This window comes from Megalopta genalis, chromosome 14 (assembly GCF_051020955.1).
Source record: "Megalopta genalis isolate 19385.01 chromosome 14, iyMegGena1_principal, whole genome shotgun sequence".
Classification (NCBI taxonomy): domain Eukaryota; kingdom Metazoa; phylum Arthropoda; class Insecta; order Hymenoptera; family Halictidae; genus Megalopta; species Megalopta genalis.
The window spans coordinates 4,518,130-4,535,294 of NC_135026.1; the positions used below are offsets into that span (position 1 = coordinate 4,518,130).

Consider the following 17,165-nt stretch of genomic DNA (forward strand, 5'->3'; position numbering starts at 1 on the left):
CTCTTGCTGTCCTGCTCCGGACACGTTCTCTCTGTGACGTATGAACTCTTCGCGGAACAAGATGCTTCGACGACCAGAGCCGATATCTGTTTTCCGAGGCTACGGCATTTTTCATATTGTTGGATTTACCGCGATGTAATAACTGGAATTTTAACATTCTGTTTCCTTTTTTTCAAATGGGAACGTATTTATGTCGTCGAAATTATTTTGAAATGTGTCATCATTATTTGGATTTTAGATTTTTGGATGTGAAGGGTTTAGACGTCAGTCTTTTTTAGGATGTATGGTCTTCAGAGGTCAGACTTTTGGATGTAAAGATTTTGGACTTCGTTCTTTTGGACGTCGATAAATAGACTATAGTCTTCTAGACGACAGTCTTTTGGACGAAGAGTTTTTTTACTTCAGTATTTAGGACATACAAAGTTTTTAGACATCTGCCTTTTGGATATCAAGTGTTTGGACTTCATCCTTTTGGACATGAAACCTGCGCGGACATCAATGTTTGAACTCCAGTCCTGCGGACTTCAATCTTTAGACTCCAGTCTTCTGGACTCCAGTCTTTGGACTCCAGTCTTCTGAATGTCATTCTTTGGACTCCAGTCTTCTGGACTCCACTTTTTGGACTCAAGTCTTCTGGACTCCATTCTTTGGATTCCAGTCTTCTAGACTCCACTTTCTTGGACTCCAGTATTCTAGACTCCACTTTCTTGGACTCTAGTATTCTAGACTCCACTTTCTTGGACTCCAGTATTCTAGACTCCACTTTCTTGGACTCTAGTATTCTAGACTCCACTTTCTTGGACTCCAGTATTCTAGACTCCACTTTCTTGGACTCCAGTATTTTAGACATCAACCTTTTGGACCTAAAGTTTTTGGATTTCATCCTTTTGGACATGGAGCCTGTGGACATCGATCTTTGGACTTCAGTCTTCAAAACCTCAATTATTGAACTTCAATTTCCTGGACTCCAGCCTTCTGGACTTCACTCTTTTGACTCCAGTCTTCTGGACTCCACTTTCTTGGACTCCAGTATTCTAGACATCAGCCTTTTGGACCTAAAGTTTTTGGATTTCATCCTTTTGGACATAGAGCCTGTGGACATCGATCTTTGGACTTCAGTCTTCAAAACCTCAATCATTGAACTTCAACTTTCTGGACTCCAGCCTTCTGGATTTCACTCTTTTAACTCCAGTCTTCTGGACTCCACTTTCTTGGACTCCAGTATTCTAGACATCAGCCTTTTGGACCTAAAATTTTTGGATTTCATCCTTTTGGACATGGAGCCTGTGGACATCAATCTTTGGACTTCAGTCTTCAAAACCTCAATTATTGAACTTCAATTTCCTGGACTCCAGCCTTCTGGACCTCAGTCTGTGGGCTCTAGTCTTCTGGACTCTACATTTTGGACTCCAGTCTTCTAGACATCAGTCTTTTGGACATAGAGTCTTTGGACTACATCCATTTGGACTCCAGTCTTCAAAACTACAATTATTTAACTTCAATTTCCTGGACTTCATTCTGTGGACTCTAGTCTTCTGGACTCTACATTTTGGACTCCAGTCTTCTAGACATAAAATCTCTGGACTTCATTCTTTCGGACTCCAGCCTTAAAAACCTCAATCATTGAACTTCAGCCTTCTGGACTCCAGTCTGCTGGACTTCACTCGTTGGATTCCAGCCTTCCGGACTCCAGTTATTGGACTCCAACCTTCTAGACACATCAGCCTTTTAGACATAAAGTCTTTGGACTTCATCCATTTGGACTCCAGTCTTCAAAACTACAATTATTTAACATCAATTTCCTTTACTTCATTCTGTGGACTCTAGTCTTCTAGACTTCAATCTCTGGACGCCCATTTTTCAGACATCAGTCTTGTGGATATCAAGTCTTCTTACTTCAGTCTTTAGGACATAAAGTCATTAGACATCAGCATTTTGGGCTTCATTCTTTCGGACTCCAGCCTTAAAAACCTCAATCATTGAACTTCAGCCTTAAAAACCTTAATCATTGAACTTCAGCCTTAAAAACCTCAATCATTGAACTTCAGTCTTTGGACTCCTATCTTTCAGACATCAGTCTTATGGACATCAAGTCTTTTTACTTCAGTCTTTAGGACCCAACACCTCACTACTTCACTCTTTAGATCATAAAATCGTTCTACCTCACTCTTCAAGACACAAAGTCCTTAAACCCCAGTCTTTACGCCACGAGATCAGACACCAATCTCTCGTACACCATCCCCCTAAACTTCATTCTTCGCACACTAGTTTCTTGACTAAAAAGTCCCATCACCTCAATCTTCGTACAACAGCCTATCAAAACAATCCTTCCTAACCCAACTCATTATCTCCAAATCGAACCAAATCTGTCACCTTCCAAGAATAAGATCAATCCCAGATTACCTAATTACTCAATTACATATAAACGATCAATTCCGAATAAAATCCAATCCTCTAAAACCTTAAAAACTCCTCCCATCCAACTCTACCATCGTCTAACGAGAGTACCGAGAAGCTTACAGTGCTTCAATGCGATTGAAAGAACACACGGCGATCGATACCTCGATGGAACACGCGGCTGAACGGCGAGGCTCGCGGGCTCCTCGTTCGCCCGAAGGAAAATGTTCCGGGCGGCTTCCGGTTATTAAAGAAATCCCGAGTAAGTGGTTTTCCTCGAGAGAGATCGAGAGAGAGAGAGAGAGAGGGGGAGAGAGCGAGGGAGCAAGCAAAGAGGGTAATTGCTCCGGGATTTAAATTAGCAAACACGTCCGGCAGACAGTCGCCGTCGACGATAGCGTCGTCCCACGTCGTCCCACGTCGCCGCGGATCATCGGAATCTCGTCGGCGCGGCGGCGACTCAAAGGTATCACTGTTTGCCGGATAATTCCGCGGCGTGTACACGTGTAAATCGGAGGGAGAGAGAGAGGAGGAGGAGGAGGAAGCCGCCGAATATTTGCGGAGGCCGTGGGAGGCGGCAGCGGCGCGGCTGTTTAACCCTGGACACCTCTTGATTGGCAAACATGCATATTTTATACGGCCGCCGCCGGAATCGGATAACGTGTTGTTCGTATCAATTATTCTCGAAAACTCGACGGCTCCCCGCCTAATGGGGAACGGAGTTTTAATTGAAACGTAATCCCAATTAAAATGAGCCGAGGCGATGCTGCGCGCGAACGCGCGTAATCGCGTCAGCGAAATGAAATGCCCGCTCGGGCACAAGATACCGGCGACGGGGAGATAGAAGAGCCGAGATTTTTCGAACGTGGAATCGTTGTCTTCGCGACTCGCGACGAATGTTATTTGGTAAACGCGTGTCTTGCGATCGGCGATGACGAAACGTTGCCAAATTATTCAGCGAAGTGTATTTTAAACGATTCTTATTGAATTTCTTTTTATTTATATTTGATTCATTGCTTTACAATAATTTATTCGCATTTATTTATATTTGTTTCGTTATTTTTAATTTATTTGTATTTATTTATATTTGATTCATTGCATTACAATAATTTATTCACATTTATTTATATTTGTTTCGTTATTTTTAATTTATTTAGATTTATTTAAATTTGTTTCGTTATTTTTCATTTATTTATATTTATTCAAAATTTGTTTCGTTACTTTGAATTTATTTATATTTATCTATATTTTATTGTTTCGTTATTTTTAATTTATTTGTATTTATTTATATTTGTTTCATTGTTTTTACAATAATTTATTTATATTTATTTATATTTTATTGTTTCGTTATTTTTAATTTATTTGTATTTAGTTATATTTTATTGTTTCGTTAATTTTTATTTATTTCTATTTATTCATATTTGTTTTATTATTTTTACAATAATTTATTTATATTTATTTATATTTTATTGTTTTATTATTTTTAATTTATTTGTATTTATTTATATTTGATTCATTGCTTTACAATAATTTATTTACATTTATTTATATTCGTTTCATTATTTTTACAATAATTTATTTATATTTATTTATATTTTATTGTTTCATTATTTTTAATTTATTTATATTTATTTATATTTGTTTCCTTATTTCTAATTTATTCGTATTTATTTATATTTGTTTCGTTACTTTAAATTTATTCATATGTATTTATATTTGTTTCGTTATTTTGAATTCATTTATATTTATTTAGATTCGTTCGTTATTTTACATGTATTTATATTTATTTCAATTTGTTTCATTATTTTAAATGTATTCACATTTATTTAGATATGTTTCGATGCGATTGAATTTCGTAAAGTTTTCGGTTCGCGATGGAAATCGGAATGAAATCGAGTGACCCACGCTGCTCTCTCAATATATTTATTCAGTTTATTTATTCATAACGACTTATAACTCTATATTCTTCAAATATACAGTCTTATATCTGGCATGACTCGCACCCGACAGGTATTTACAACGACTCTCACAGAACGCCACGTAACAACATCGTCTCATCCACACCCATTTTTTTTCTTTTTTTTCTGTAAATATAACGGTTCTTTATAAACGACTTCTCTCGTAGGATTCATGTGCCCCCGCCGCATGAACGTCCGCGACGATCGTCGACCGCGGACGACGCGCGTCGTTCGATAACCACGGAAACTGGGACAAAATTGAAAAAAAAAGAATTGCAAAAAACAAAAGAGGAGAAGAGGAAATAACATTGTAAAGTTGTGAAAATCGCTTCGGTTTCTCAGCGAATACTGAGTGAGATCATTCTCGATCGTTGGTAAATCGTTCGAGAATCGTTTAGAAAGTTATTTAAAAAAAAGAAGAAGAAATGTGACCGCAGCCTAATCATTTCTTGGCAACATTGGCACGTCGAACCACGACGATCGGGAGGCACATTCAATTAGATCACTTTGCCAATGAAGCACGGTCTCGAGCGATTCTTCTTGTCCCAGTTTCGCGAAAAATCGGGCGCCGCGCGACGCACACTCAACACCATCTCCTTCTCGATTATGCTAATTCCCCCTTCGATTATCTCCGTAGAAAAAAGAACGCCGTCCCTGCGCGCGCCAAACTTCATCCGTTCCGTCGAGAAATCGATACGGGAGTCACGGGAACGAAACGATGATCGAACATATAGAAAACGAAAAGCTCGAATCGCCGGATTCTGTTCTGTTCTTTTTTTATTTTCGAACGGGAACGCTTCCGCGGGACACAACGAACAACGCTGTTATCGATCTCTTATCAGTTACCTATGGCCTAGACAGTTTCACGTTCGCTTAGCTTAACGCCGCCGATGCCTCGTGTCGAAGCACCATCGCGAATATTTTCCATTCCTCGCAGGCGATTCTATTCTCTTCGTTCCGTCCGGTTCGCCATAAAAATAATTGGTGTCCCGAAAACGCGATCGTTCGAACGGAGAGATTCCTCGCGCGATTTCAAGCAACTTTCTCCTTTGCGGGAATCTTCTGCGAGGCTCCGTTTACGAGTTATTAACGAAAAACGCGGGCCAATCGCAGCGCGGCTGACCGCCACGCCCTTCGCGTTCGCGGCCAGTGCCGCGCGGCGCTCGCTGTTGCGCCGCCCACTCGACGTTTTTCGCCGATAACTCGTGAACGGAGGCTCGGAAAAAGTTCTCGCAAAGGAAAAAGTTGTTCCAAATCGTCTCGGGAATCTCCCTGTCGGCTCGCGATATTTTTCGGGCACTCGGCGTATCGTAGTTTCTTCGCTCGGATAAGAGGGGATACTCGGTGCGAATAGATTCATCGTTTTACAATTCTGTCGACGACGGCTGGAGCAAACTGATTCCCGCCCCTTGCCCCGAACTGCTTCAATTTTCTCGCGTTCTCTGTCACGTTTTCTCACAACATAGCTCGCCGATCTGTCACAATTGTCGAAGAACGCCAGGATTTGATATGCTCAGTTTTGGATCAGTGTTGTTTGTTCTTTCGACGACTCGTAAATTCAAACGGCGGTCGTCGGACCGTCGATCTTCATGCAAAATAAAAATCGTCTGCATTAATTTGTAAAAACTACTTAGCCGATCGGGTGGATTCGACGAACGCGGATATGAGTGTTATTAGAAAAATGACACAGTCTCGAGTAACGCTTTCAAAAACGATCGATCCGGTCGTCGCGCGAACGACAGCTCGCTACGGGAAACTAGAATGAATTTGCTCCGCCAGGTTGCTGTTTTATAAAACTTTACAGCGCGCGGCTCGCTGCACCGTTCGAACGCGTGCACCTCTTCGGGATCTCCGCCACGACGGAGAAAAGATGCACGCCGTCCAAACGAACGCGAATTTATTTGCGGAAGCTTCGTGCGCCGTGCGAACTACCTGCTTTATCCATGGGAACCGCGCTCCACGTGGTCGCTTCGCAGCGAGTCGGCAGAGGCCGCGCGGAATTCTAGATTAATTTGCGTCGCGGCGAATAGCGCACAGTTTCGGAGCGCTCGAAGGATCGTCGCGGCTTTAACAACGTCGAATCGCGGCTAGCCTAATCGTTCGACGGTGTCTACTGGGCCTCCCAAAATTATTGCGAGAGCTGAGAGGTTCCTGAGGCCATTTCAAGCAACTTTTTCCTCAGCGAAAATGTTCTGCGAGGCTTCGTTTTCGAATTATCAACGAAAAACCGTGGCTAATGAGAGGTCGCGTGCGGCTGACGCCCCGCCCACGCGACCACCGCCGCTGCGTCACGCAGCCGGCGCGACGCGGCATTGGCCACGAGGGCGGAGCGCCGGCCTCCCACGCGACCGCCGCTGCTGCCCCACGCAGCCGGCGCAACGCAGCATTGGCCGCGAGGGCGGAACGTCGGCCGCCCACGCTCTCCGATTGGTCCGCGTTTTTCGTTAATAACTCGTAAACGAAGCCTCGCAGAATATTTTCGCTAAGGAAAAAGTTACTCGAAATTACCTCAGGAACCTCTCGTTTCTCGCTTGTACGATAATTTTGGGCCACCGTGTATAGAGGCGCGGGAACGTGCATCGGTGAATTTTGTCGTTCGCTGGCACTCGATATAACCTCGACCGCCACGGATTCGGAACGGTGCGTATAAAAACGTGCGGCCGGTCGAATTTGCGAATTGACGAATCTACCTGGCATCAACGGGTACATTGGACGTAACGGTTACCACCTACACTCTACGCAAAGCCGGTCGACTGAAACAGCGAAACTGTTACGGAATTGGGGGCAACGAATTCTCGCGAAACTGTTCTCATAAGGTGTCAAAAACTGAGACGCATGTTTCTTTCGGCTACTTGCACGTGCTCGGAACTGTCGACGCTTGTCACGGAAATAATCAAATAAGGATTCAAAATAAATTAAATAAGAAAACAAAAAAGTAAATAAAAAAAAACAAAATAAATGTCTGATAAAATAAGGCGTAAGTTATTTATGACTCGTCTAAATATATCAGAAAGCAGTTCTGAAAGAAACACGACACCCTGTATGATATAGAATAAAATATTTAAATTATATTATTTATATATTTCTTATTTATATTATAATATAAATGTATATAATATATATTCATATATTATTAAATAGTGATATTATAATAATAATACAATAATAATATAAATAAAATAATATAATATATATCATTGTGTAATATTAATCCCCGATTGTTTATGCAAAATAAAAATCATGTGCAATAATTGCAAGACCCAAGAGCACCGTAAACATTTACTTCCTTTTTTAACAACTTTAACAAGTGACAAATGATAATAATAATATATTATAGAAATTCTTTTATGATGCTTCGACTATTCCGTTTCAAACGTATCCACTTTTGCCATAAACGCACGATTTTTACCATTAATCTCCGAGCGCGTACAGGACCACCAGCGCCGACAGAGTCGCGATTACTCGCGTTCTTCCCGTCCGCAGAGTAACAGAAGAATCAGCGCGACGTTTGCGTGCGAAGCACGGCTCGGCCAGGCGCGCGGAGCGCCGCGCGTCGAACAACGGCCGTCGCGGAGAATTTAACCGTCGCCCTTTTATTAGAAACATCTAAAAATACTACGTTTTGTTTGGTTTCTCCCGTGCGATATAAAAAGATCTCGAGCTCGAAGCTGCTTCCGGCACGCTTAATATACAAGCCGCAGCCCCTGTCGTATAGGTTTATGTACAATTCGATTGTTTCTCGTCGCTGCGCTTTCGTGTCCCAGCATAAGCCGTTTCAACGGCGCCCACGCGTGCCGCTCCGGCGCGGCGGACGCGCCGCGCGCGAGCCCGAGCCCCACGCAAACCTACGGACAAATGAAACCCTATCGCGGCTCCCCGTTGTTTCACTGTAACAACTTCTACAATTTTATACAATCTCTCTCGCGGCTACAATATTGTATCTTTACGGAGGAAAATTTCACGTTACCACCGTCCCGTGATTTACGGTCGCGTGCGAGATCAATTAAGCGGGTCCTCTCGGGGGGAATGGAAGGCATTTTTTTAACGTCCTTTCTTTCTTTCTCTTTCCTTTTTGCTTTAGTACTTTCTCTCTCTCTCTCTCTCTCTCTCTTTCACTTTCTTTGACTTTCTTATTCCATTCTCTCTCTCTCTCTCTCTCTCTCTCTCTCTTTCACTTTCTTTGACTTTCTTATTCCATTCTCTCTCTCTCTCTCTCTCTTTCACTTTCTTTGACTTTCTTATTCCATTCTCTCTCTCTCTCTCTCTCTCTCTCTCTATCTTTCTCTCTTTCACTTTTATTGACTTTCTTATTCTATTCTCTCTTTTCCTCTCTCTCTCTCTCTCTCTCTCTCTCTCACTTTCTTCGATTTCAATTTTTCACTCTCTTTCTCTCTCTCTCTCTCTCACTCTCTCTCACTTTCTTCGATTTCAATTTTTCACTCTCTCTCTCTCTCTCACTCTCTCTCACTTCATTCGATTGCCTTTTTCCACTCTCTCTCTCTCTCTCACTCTCTCTCACTTCATTCGATTGCCTTCTATCACTCTCTCCCTCTCTCTCTCATCGATTGCCTTTTCTCATTCTCTCTTTTCGATTGCCTTCTTTCATTTTTTCTCTTTCTCTCCCTCTTTTCGATTGCCTTTCATTCTCTCTCTCTCTCTTCGATTGCCTTTTTTCATTCTCTCTCTCTCTCTCTTCGATTGCCTTCTTTCATTCTCTCTCACTCTCTCTTCGATTACCTTCTTTCATTTTCTCTCTTTCTCTCTCTCTTCAATTGCCTCCTTTCATTTTCTCTCTCTCTTCGATTATTTTCTTTAATTCTCTCCTTCTCTCTCTCTCTTTCTCTGTCACTTTCTTGGTTTTCTCTCTGTTTCTCTCTTTCTCTCTCTCACTTTATTTGCTTTTCTACTTTCACTCCCTCTCTTTTTCTCTCTCTCTTTCTCTCTTTCTCTAGCTGTCCGATTCAGGCAAACAATTTTTCTCGACTCCCGGCTTGCCATATCTCACAATCTCGCCGTGGTTCGAGCTCTCGTGCGCGCATCGCGGCTACTTATCGCACCGTACTGAATAATCGAGACGTGATAACGAGGTTACTTTGCGAGATTGGAGGGAGATCGAAGGCATCGCATTAGAAATTGCAAGTGTGTGTACGTTCCGCATGGATCTTTGGTGCTGTTCAGCAAGCGTTTGTTTCTCTCTTTCTCTCCCCTTCCCTCTTCGTCCCTCCCTCTCTCTCTCTCTCCCTCTCCCTCTCCCTAAATCGATACCAAAAGAGACGAAGAGCGAACGGGATCGGTTCTCGTGAAGCCGTGTCAAGCAGAGCTCGTAAAAAACGTTCGTTTAATTAGTCAACGTTCATAGACTATAAACATTCGGAGAAAACGTATTTAATGATTATCGCTAAAGAGGAGCGGGCAATTATGCGCGTCAGTACGTGAAAATTCAACGTTCGTTCGGTCGGTTGAGCGACATGCACGGTCGCGTAGCCTCGCGGCGTGTCTGAGCGGTGTCGCCACGCGCGGCTTCCCCCACCACCCAAGGGACAGACAGCGAGCCGGCCGAGACGCGTCGCGCGAGGCGTGCGTTGACTCGGAGACCAGGCGACCGTTCGAAAAGCATCCGGCACGAACGGTTCGCGACACCGTTGTCGCCGCGTTATCGCGGAGTGTCTGTCAGCGACTTAGGCCCACTGTCCGGTCGATCACTGAACCACCCGGCCGGCCGGGTCAACAACCAAGCAGACCCCGACGTGTCCATCGTGTCTCGCACTATGACCTCTTCAACTGTCCCAGATCGGGGTTCTTCTGCGGGTAGAGGCCCAGCTTCAGGGTGAGTTCGTTCGGCTTCCGGGGCGCGTTCCTCACGGGGAACGGGCTGAACTGGGCCTTCGGGCTGGCCAGGGTGTTGTAGTTGTTCTCGAGGCCCTTGGCCGGGTTGCCGATGTTGCCCAGGCTCAGCGAGGACTTTTGGTAGCTGCTCGCCACGCCTCTGTCGGGCAGCTCCGTGTACTTTGAGACGACCATCTTGCCCGGGAAATCCGGGTGGGAGACGGGCCGCTTGGTCTCGTCGGCCAGGCCCGGGGACAGCTTCGACGCGTAGTGGTTCACCGAGGTGGGGAATCGCTGCTCGATGAACTGCCGGCTCGGCGACAGAGGATAGTCCATCCGTTTCGTCGGCAGGTACGAGCCCAGGTCGGCGGCGGCCTCTACGGAAGGCAACAGGTGTCTGTCGTAGTCCAGACTCTTCAGGGAGTACTCCTTCGGGGACAAGGCGTCGTACTTGCGGCGCAGGTCCGCGGATTCCAGGAAAGAGGAACCTATAAGATCTAGGCACCTGTCCTCCTTGGATCCGTACTTCGTCGGCGTCAGCGGCTCGGTGTTCCCGTTGCTGAAGTAGGGGGACGTGCTGGAAGTCAGCGTGAGTTCCAAAGGCAGGGACCTGTAATCCCCGCCGATGTCCCTGGAGGGCTCCTCGTCGTACCTCACGCGGAACTCCAAGGCCTCCTTGGTCATCAGCGGGCTCTTCAGGTGCTTATCGTAGGCGTTGATGGACAGGTCCGGCTTGTTGTTGATGTACTCGAAGGCGGTGTCCCTGACAGGCTGGTCGTAGGGTGACGAGACGAACGGGTTGGTGGTCGCGTGCTTGGGGGACAGCTTGGGCTTGAAGTCGAAGGTCTTGTAGGGATCGTAGGAGCTCTTCAGGGGCGACGCGTCGTACTGGACCGGCTTCGCCGTGTATCTGATCGGCGGGACGTCGTCGAAGGGAGAGCTGTTCGGCACATAGGGGATGGAGGATAGCTCCTGCTGAGGGAGCTCCAGGATCGGGTGCGGCAGGACCTGGGCCGAGGAGATCTGGTCCAGCTTCTCCAGCTCCCGGTAGATGTCGATGTCGCTTTTGGGGGACGAGTCGTCGTCCCTGTACTTCGAAACGCTGTAGGGCAGCACCTTCTCGGCGTACTGGGAGAACTTCTCCGATGGCAGCGACGGCTCCTGGGTGGTCAGGTCGCTTCTGGCGTCTATGGAGTCGTTCGAGGACTTGTAGGAGAAGACGTTGGTCGACACGCTGGACAGGTCCAGGCCGTCTATCTCGCTGACGTTCTGACTCGAGCTCTTCTCTAGGTTCGCCATGCTGGCCGGCGATCGGTCCTCGTAGTTCAGCAGCAGCTTTGACAGCTCCTCGTTGATCTTCCGGTCAATCAGCTGCTCCCTGGTGTCCGAGTACTGGCGCGCGATCACCTCGTCAACAGCGAAGTGATCTATCTGCTCGTTATCGTCGATCAGCGACAGCCTGGACAGCTCCTCGTTGATCTTCGCGTCGAACTCGGACACGCTGGTCGCCGTCATGTTGTCGAAGTCCTTGAAGTTGATCCTGGCGAGCTCCTCGTTGATCTCGTGCTCGTTCAGCCCCATCTTCTCCAGGATCGGACTAAAGATCTTGGAGATCTCCTCGTTGATGGGACTGATGCTGATCTCCTTGGAGATCTCCTCGAGGTCCGGCAGCCGCTTCTTCGCCTGGCAGGCCAGGATCTTCTGAAGGATGACAGAGTTCTCCTGGATGATCTTCAGCGCCCTGTCGCTGTTCCTGCGCCCGTTGTCCCCCTTTTTTCGGGGCTTCACCTTCGTCCAGACGCCCAGCTTCGACTCCCTGCCGTCGTCCGGGACGCCGTTGTTCTGGTTGCGGCACACGGTGTTCAATATGCTGTCCGCGTTCTCGTCGATGCTCATCTTCGGGTGGACGATGTACGACTTCCTGCCGTCCCCCGTCACGCTGATGTCAGGGATCTCCAGGCGTCGCTTGGAGAACGTGCTGGCGGAGTCGGTGAACGTGTCCTGCCGCCTCGCCTCCAGGTTCTTCAGGTCCTCCCACATGTAACTCTTCTTCGCGAGGATCTCAGGGTCCGAGGAGCCCTCGCTAGCCTTCGCCTCCAGGTGCTTGATGTCTTCCAGGATGTCGCTGGACCTCTTCTTCACCATGCTGGCGTTGAACTCGTCCGCGGACAGCGAGGACTTCATGTCCGCGAACCGCCTGCTGTCCAGGCTGCTGGAACTCCGCTCCAGCAGCCTGGACTTGTCCCGGTGCTTGTAGTTGTAGCCCAAGTAGTGCATATCCAGCTTCTCGAGCGGGAGAGACGGCACGACGTCCTTCTCCGACAGGGGATCCTCACTGGCGTCGTCCAGGTCTAGGTCCTTCGCGCAGTAGTCACCTGCCCGGTAGAAATGGACGTCGTTGTCTCCGTTCCTCCTGTCGCCGGGGACCTCTTTGTAGCCCCTTCCGAAGTCCTCCTTCTTCGGCAACCTGGCCTCCATGTCGTTGGCGTCCGGCTTCAGGCCCGGCTCGAACTTGGACTGGTAGCCCAGGTACCTGTTCGACTCCTTCGAGCTGCTGGACTTCTGCTCCGGCGACGTCTCGGTGCTGTCCAGGCTGGACCGCCGTCTGGGCGCGCTGTAGGGCGACGGCGGCGTCTTCTGATTCGGGTTCGAGATCGGGTAGAATGGCGACGTGGCCTCGCTGAGGTCCATCGGCGAGCCGGACATGCCATCCCCGCCGTGTCTATTGTAGTTCGATGTGTACTTGATCGAGTTGGCACTTATCGGCGACTGCAGATCCGAGCTGAACGACCTTTCGGAAGACTTCATCTTGCCGGGGCTGCAGGACTCGCTGGAGCTGCTGATCACCAGCTTCGGGCTGCTCTCGGACTTCACGCGCAACGAGTCCGTGCTGATCGGCGTCAGCGAGCTGGACTTCTCGAAGCTCTTCCTCGTCTCGGTCTTCTCGCTGTCCTTGGCCCCGTCCGAGTCCGCCGACCGGAACACCAGGGTCTTCGAGTCCGAGCTCACGGACGAGGACACCGACTTCTCCGTTAGGTAGCCCCGCGAGTCGGACCTCACCGGTGTCCTAGGGCTGATAGGAATACTCGAGGGCTTCGAGTCTGGTCCTGTGGTCTCTCCGGACCCGAACGACTTGCTGCTCTCCGGAGTCTGCGGGCTCTTCTTCAGCTCTGCGTAAGCCTTCTGCTGGCTCGGCTGGATGATCCTGTCGACCAGGTACGTCGTCTCCAGCAGCTGCGAGTTGGAGGACTCCGTCGTCAGGGTTATAATACTGTTCGCCCCGTGCACAGAGATCGGCTGACCCAACTTCTGGTCCACGGTCACCGGCGAGATCGGCAGGTGTCCCATGTAGCTCTTGCCAAACATACTCGTCTCCGCGCCCACTGTACTTGATGTATCGGACGCTGATGTCGCACCAGCCGGCTCGTACGCCTTCGTCTCCAGGATGCTGGAGAAATCGAAAGCAGACCTGTACCGCTCCCCGTTCTCGCGCCCCAGGTCTAGCACTGACTTCCCTGGGCTCTTCAGGTCCAACGGCGTCGCCCTCTCCACGATCTGCTCGTACTTAGCCTCCAGGGAGACCTTCTCGTACTTCGCGTCGAAGGCGTCGAGCCCGTCGTACATCGGGCCCCTCGCAGCCACCGAGCTAGCCCTGCCGAACTTAGGGTCCAGCGAGCCGATCTTGTCGTAGGGGTCCAACGGAGCAGCCTGGTTCCTCGTCCCCTTCAACGACATCCTCGACAGGCCGTCGTATTTCGAGGCCTCGTCGTCTACGCTGTCCAGCAATCTGGTCCCCGACATGTTGCCGAATCCCGCGTCCAGCGGAGAGGCTCTGCCGACGACTGCGTCTACCTTAAGGCTCAACGACGTCTGGCCGGCTGGCCTAGCGTATCTCGCGTCCAGTTGCGTCAGCTGTTTCGCGATACCGTCGCGGCTCGACTCTCCGTCGTATTTCCTGTCTAAGAAACTGTCGAACGTCTCGTCTACACTGGTTTGGGTCAGGGAGGGTCTCTCTAGGAGGACACTGTCGTACTTTACGTCTACGGACAGGCTCTGAACGTCGTGCCTGAACGTCGCCTCTCCCGTATCGTTGCGCACTGTGTCTAACGGGGAGGCCTTGTCCGCGATATCATCGTACATTCTATCTAACAAAATAGATTTCTCTGTCATTTCGTCGTACCCACGGTCTAATAATAGGCTAGATGTATCTGCGTGTTTATCATACCTTGTGTCGTCTTTCTCCGCGGCACTCGTCTCCGTCATATTTATCGTCGTACCGTAATTACCGTCCTCGTTCTGACTAGCGTTTAACTTGTCCACGGTCGCCGCGATTCTCTCGTCTCGTCGCGTCCTGACGTCTATCGACGTCGGCTCGTCGAACAGCCGATCGTACTTGCCGCGCAGCGACGCCGGGTATGCCGAAACCGCACCGGAGTCCAGAGGCTGGAAGCTCGCGGGCGGGTTGGACGCTTGGGCTGGATCGTTCAGATCTTTCGGATCCCTCGGATCATTTGGATCCTTCAGTTGTTTCTGTTCTTTTGGGTCTGTCAGGTCTTTAAGATCTTTCAGGTCCTTCAGTTGTTTCAGGTCCTTTAGCTCTTTTGGGTATTTTAGCTCCTTCAGGTCCTTCAGCTCTTTCGGGACTTTCAGCTCCTTCGGGTCTTTCAGCTCCTTGAGGTCCTTTAGATCTTTGAGGTCTTTCAGCTCTTTAGAATACTTTAGCTCCTTCAGGTCTACAAACTCTTTCGAATTCTTCAGCTCCTTCAGCTCTTTTAGATCCATCAGCTCCTTCAGGTCCTTCAGCTCTTTCTGGTGCTTCAGTTCTTCCGGGTCCTTTAGCTCCTTCAGGTCCTTCAGCTGCTTCAAGTCCTTTAGCTCTTTTGGGTCCATCAGCTCCTTCAAGTTCCTCAGCTCTTTTGGGTCTTTTAGCTCCTTCAGATCCCTCAGCTCTTTCAGGTCCATCAGCTCTTTTAGATCTTTTAGCTCCTTCAGGTCCTTTAGCTCTTTTGGGCCCATCAACTTCTCCAGGTCCCTCAGCTCTTTTGGGTCTTTAAGCTCCTTCAGGTCCTTTAGCTCTTTTGGGCCCATCAACTTCTCCAGGTCCCCCAGCTCTTTTGGGTCTTTAAGCTCCTTCAGGTCCTTTATCTCCTTCAGATCCATCGGCTCCTTCAGGTCCCTCAGGTCTGTCAGATCCATCAGCTCTTTTGTGTCTTTTAGTACCTTCAGGTCCTTCAGGTCTTTCAAGTCTCTTAGCTCCTCCGGGTCCTTCAGCTCCCCGAGTCCCTTTAGCTCCCTCAGACCATCCACAAAGTCCTGGGCCCCCTTCGCAGGACCCTTCGGCTCGCGTCCCAGCGCCTCGTCCTCTTTCACGCCGATAGTGTTGCCAAGCATCCCTGAGTAGTACTCATCCAAGACCAGGTTGCTGTCCGCTGACGCATCGGCGCCGCACTGATCCCTCCGTAGAGACGACTCCGCCGTCGACGAATCGTCCGGCGAGTGTTTGCCCAGCGCGCCGAACGACTCAGGAACCATCGAATTATTGTCATCCTCCGCGGACAGCCGTCGGATCTGATCGGTGATCTTCGCGATCGACGTGTCCCCCAAATTCTCTCCGTCGGCGTCCAGTTTGTCGTCGACCGAGGCTGGGTCGATTTTCTCCTCGGGAGACAAACGGTCCAGCGACCTCTCCGGCATCGGTGAACCCCCTCCCCGGGACGTTCGATCATCGTCCGTCGCCATTACGTAGGACTCGGACGCCGACGTCAGGTCCTCGCTGTCGACGTCGCTCATCCGGTCCGGCTCGTCGCACAGCTCGGTGGATGTACTATCGCTGTCGCTGTCCCCGTTCCCCCGCTTCGGCGACGCCAGGTCCGCCTCCGGCGGCTGCGACGTTGTCGGTTCTACTGCGCCTGGAGGAACGGATGGACGAATGAGAGGATTGCGGTTGGAATTTGAACGCGAAATGTTAAATTGTTAGAACAGATTTTATATATAGATATAAATTTTGTATATGAATATTTATAATAGTAATATAAATAATATAATACAAATATATAATATATATCAGAATTTATATCATTTATATTATATAAATATTATGTATATAATACTTAAATCTATTTATTTCTATTATTTATTGTTTATTGTTTATTTCATTTATTATTAATTTTCTTATTACTCTGTCCTATTTTATTATTAACTTCTATTTATTTATTTTATGAATTTTGGGGGAAATAAGCGTGTTTTGAAACGGCAAATGGATCAGGTGAACTGGAGATCATCCAGCTTGTTAAAAATTGCTACGGAAAAACAGATTTCTATGCGGCTTCTATTCGTTGCAATTATTGTTAACAATTTTTAGTTTGCATGAAGATGCATTGTCTAGTAACGAAGTATGTTGTGTTCCTAGCCGCTCGCTTGTCTGGTATTATTTACGTTTATTTTAAATTTAAACATATTTTTGGCTTTAAATTAAATTTTAATTTTAAAAAATAATATCATTTAAAAACAGGTTTTTAATTTAATTATTTAATTTGATACGTGGACACAGTTAAATTCTTTTGAACTTTCTATCGTTTTAAATTGCACCCAGCCATGTGTTAAAATCGGCTGTCCAGTTATAAATATATATTGACTAAATAGAAACAATGAATTTATTCCTGGATGTACTTATTTTGGCGTTTAGACGAGTCAATAACGAATTAAGAATACTGTTTCCACAATTTGACACTAGTGGCAGCACCTACTGGGCACAGGACTCTCGATAAGTTAGTAAGAACGAAGTATAACTGTCTGATCCTGCAATGCGGCGACAGTTGCGGTATCTACTTCGATAAATTAGCAAGAATCAAGTGTATCAAGTGTACCGTCGGGTTCCACGGTTCGACACCGGTGGCAGCACCAGTACGTGCCGTCCTGTGCTGCCACCTGTACCTCGAACTCCAAATTATTTAAATCAAACCTTCGGCTTGTATATAAAGATTT

At 47.8% G+C, this 17,165-nt stretch overlaps 1 protein-coding gene across 12 annotated transcripts in view; it reads right to left on the reverse strand.

Annotated features, from left to right (window-relative positions):
* Positions 1-4,304: 4,304 nt before the first annotated feature.
* Positions 4,305-17,165, reverse strand: part of LOC117225830 (uncharacterized) — a 57,293-nt gene continuing 44,432 nt past the window's right edge. For all 12 annotated transcript variants that reach the window (XM_076526344.1, XM_076526343.1, XM_076526345.1 and 9 more), the window contains one exon: positions 4,305-16,090. In XM_076526344.1, coding sequence (XP_076382459.1) covers positions 10,122-16,090 — 5,969 coding nt within the window. In that variant the 3' untranslated portion in view covers positions 4,305-10,121. The remainder of the gene's footprint in view (positions 16,091-17,165) is intronic.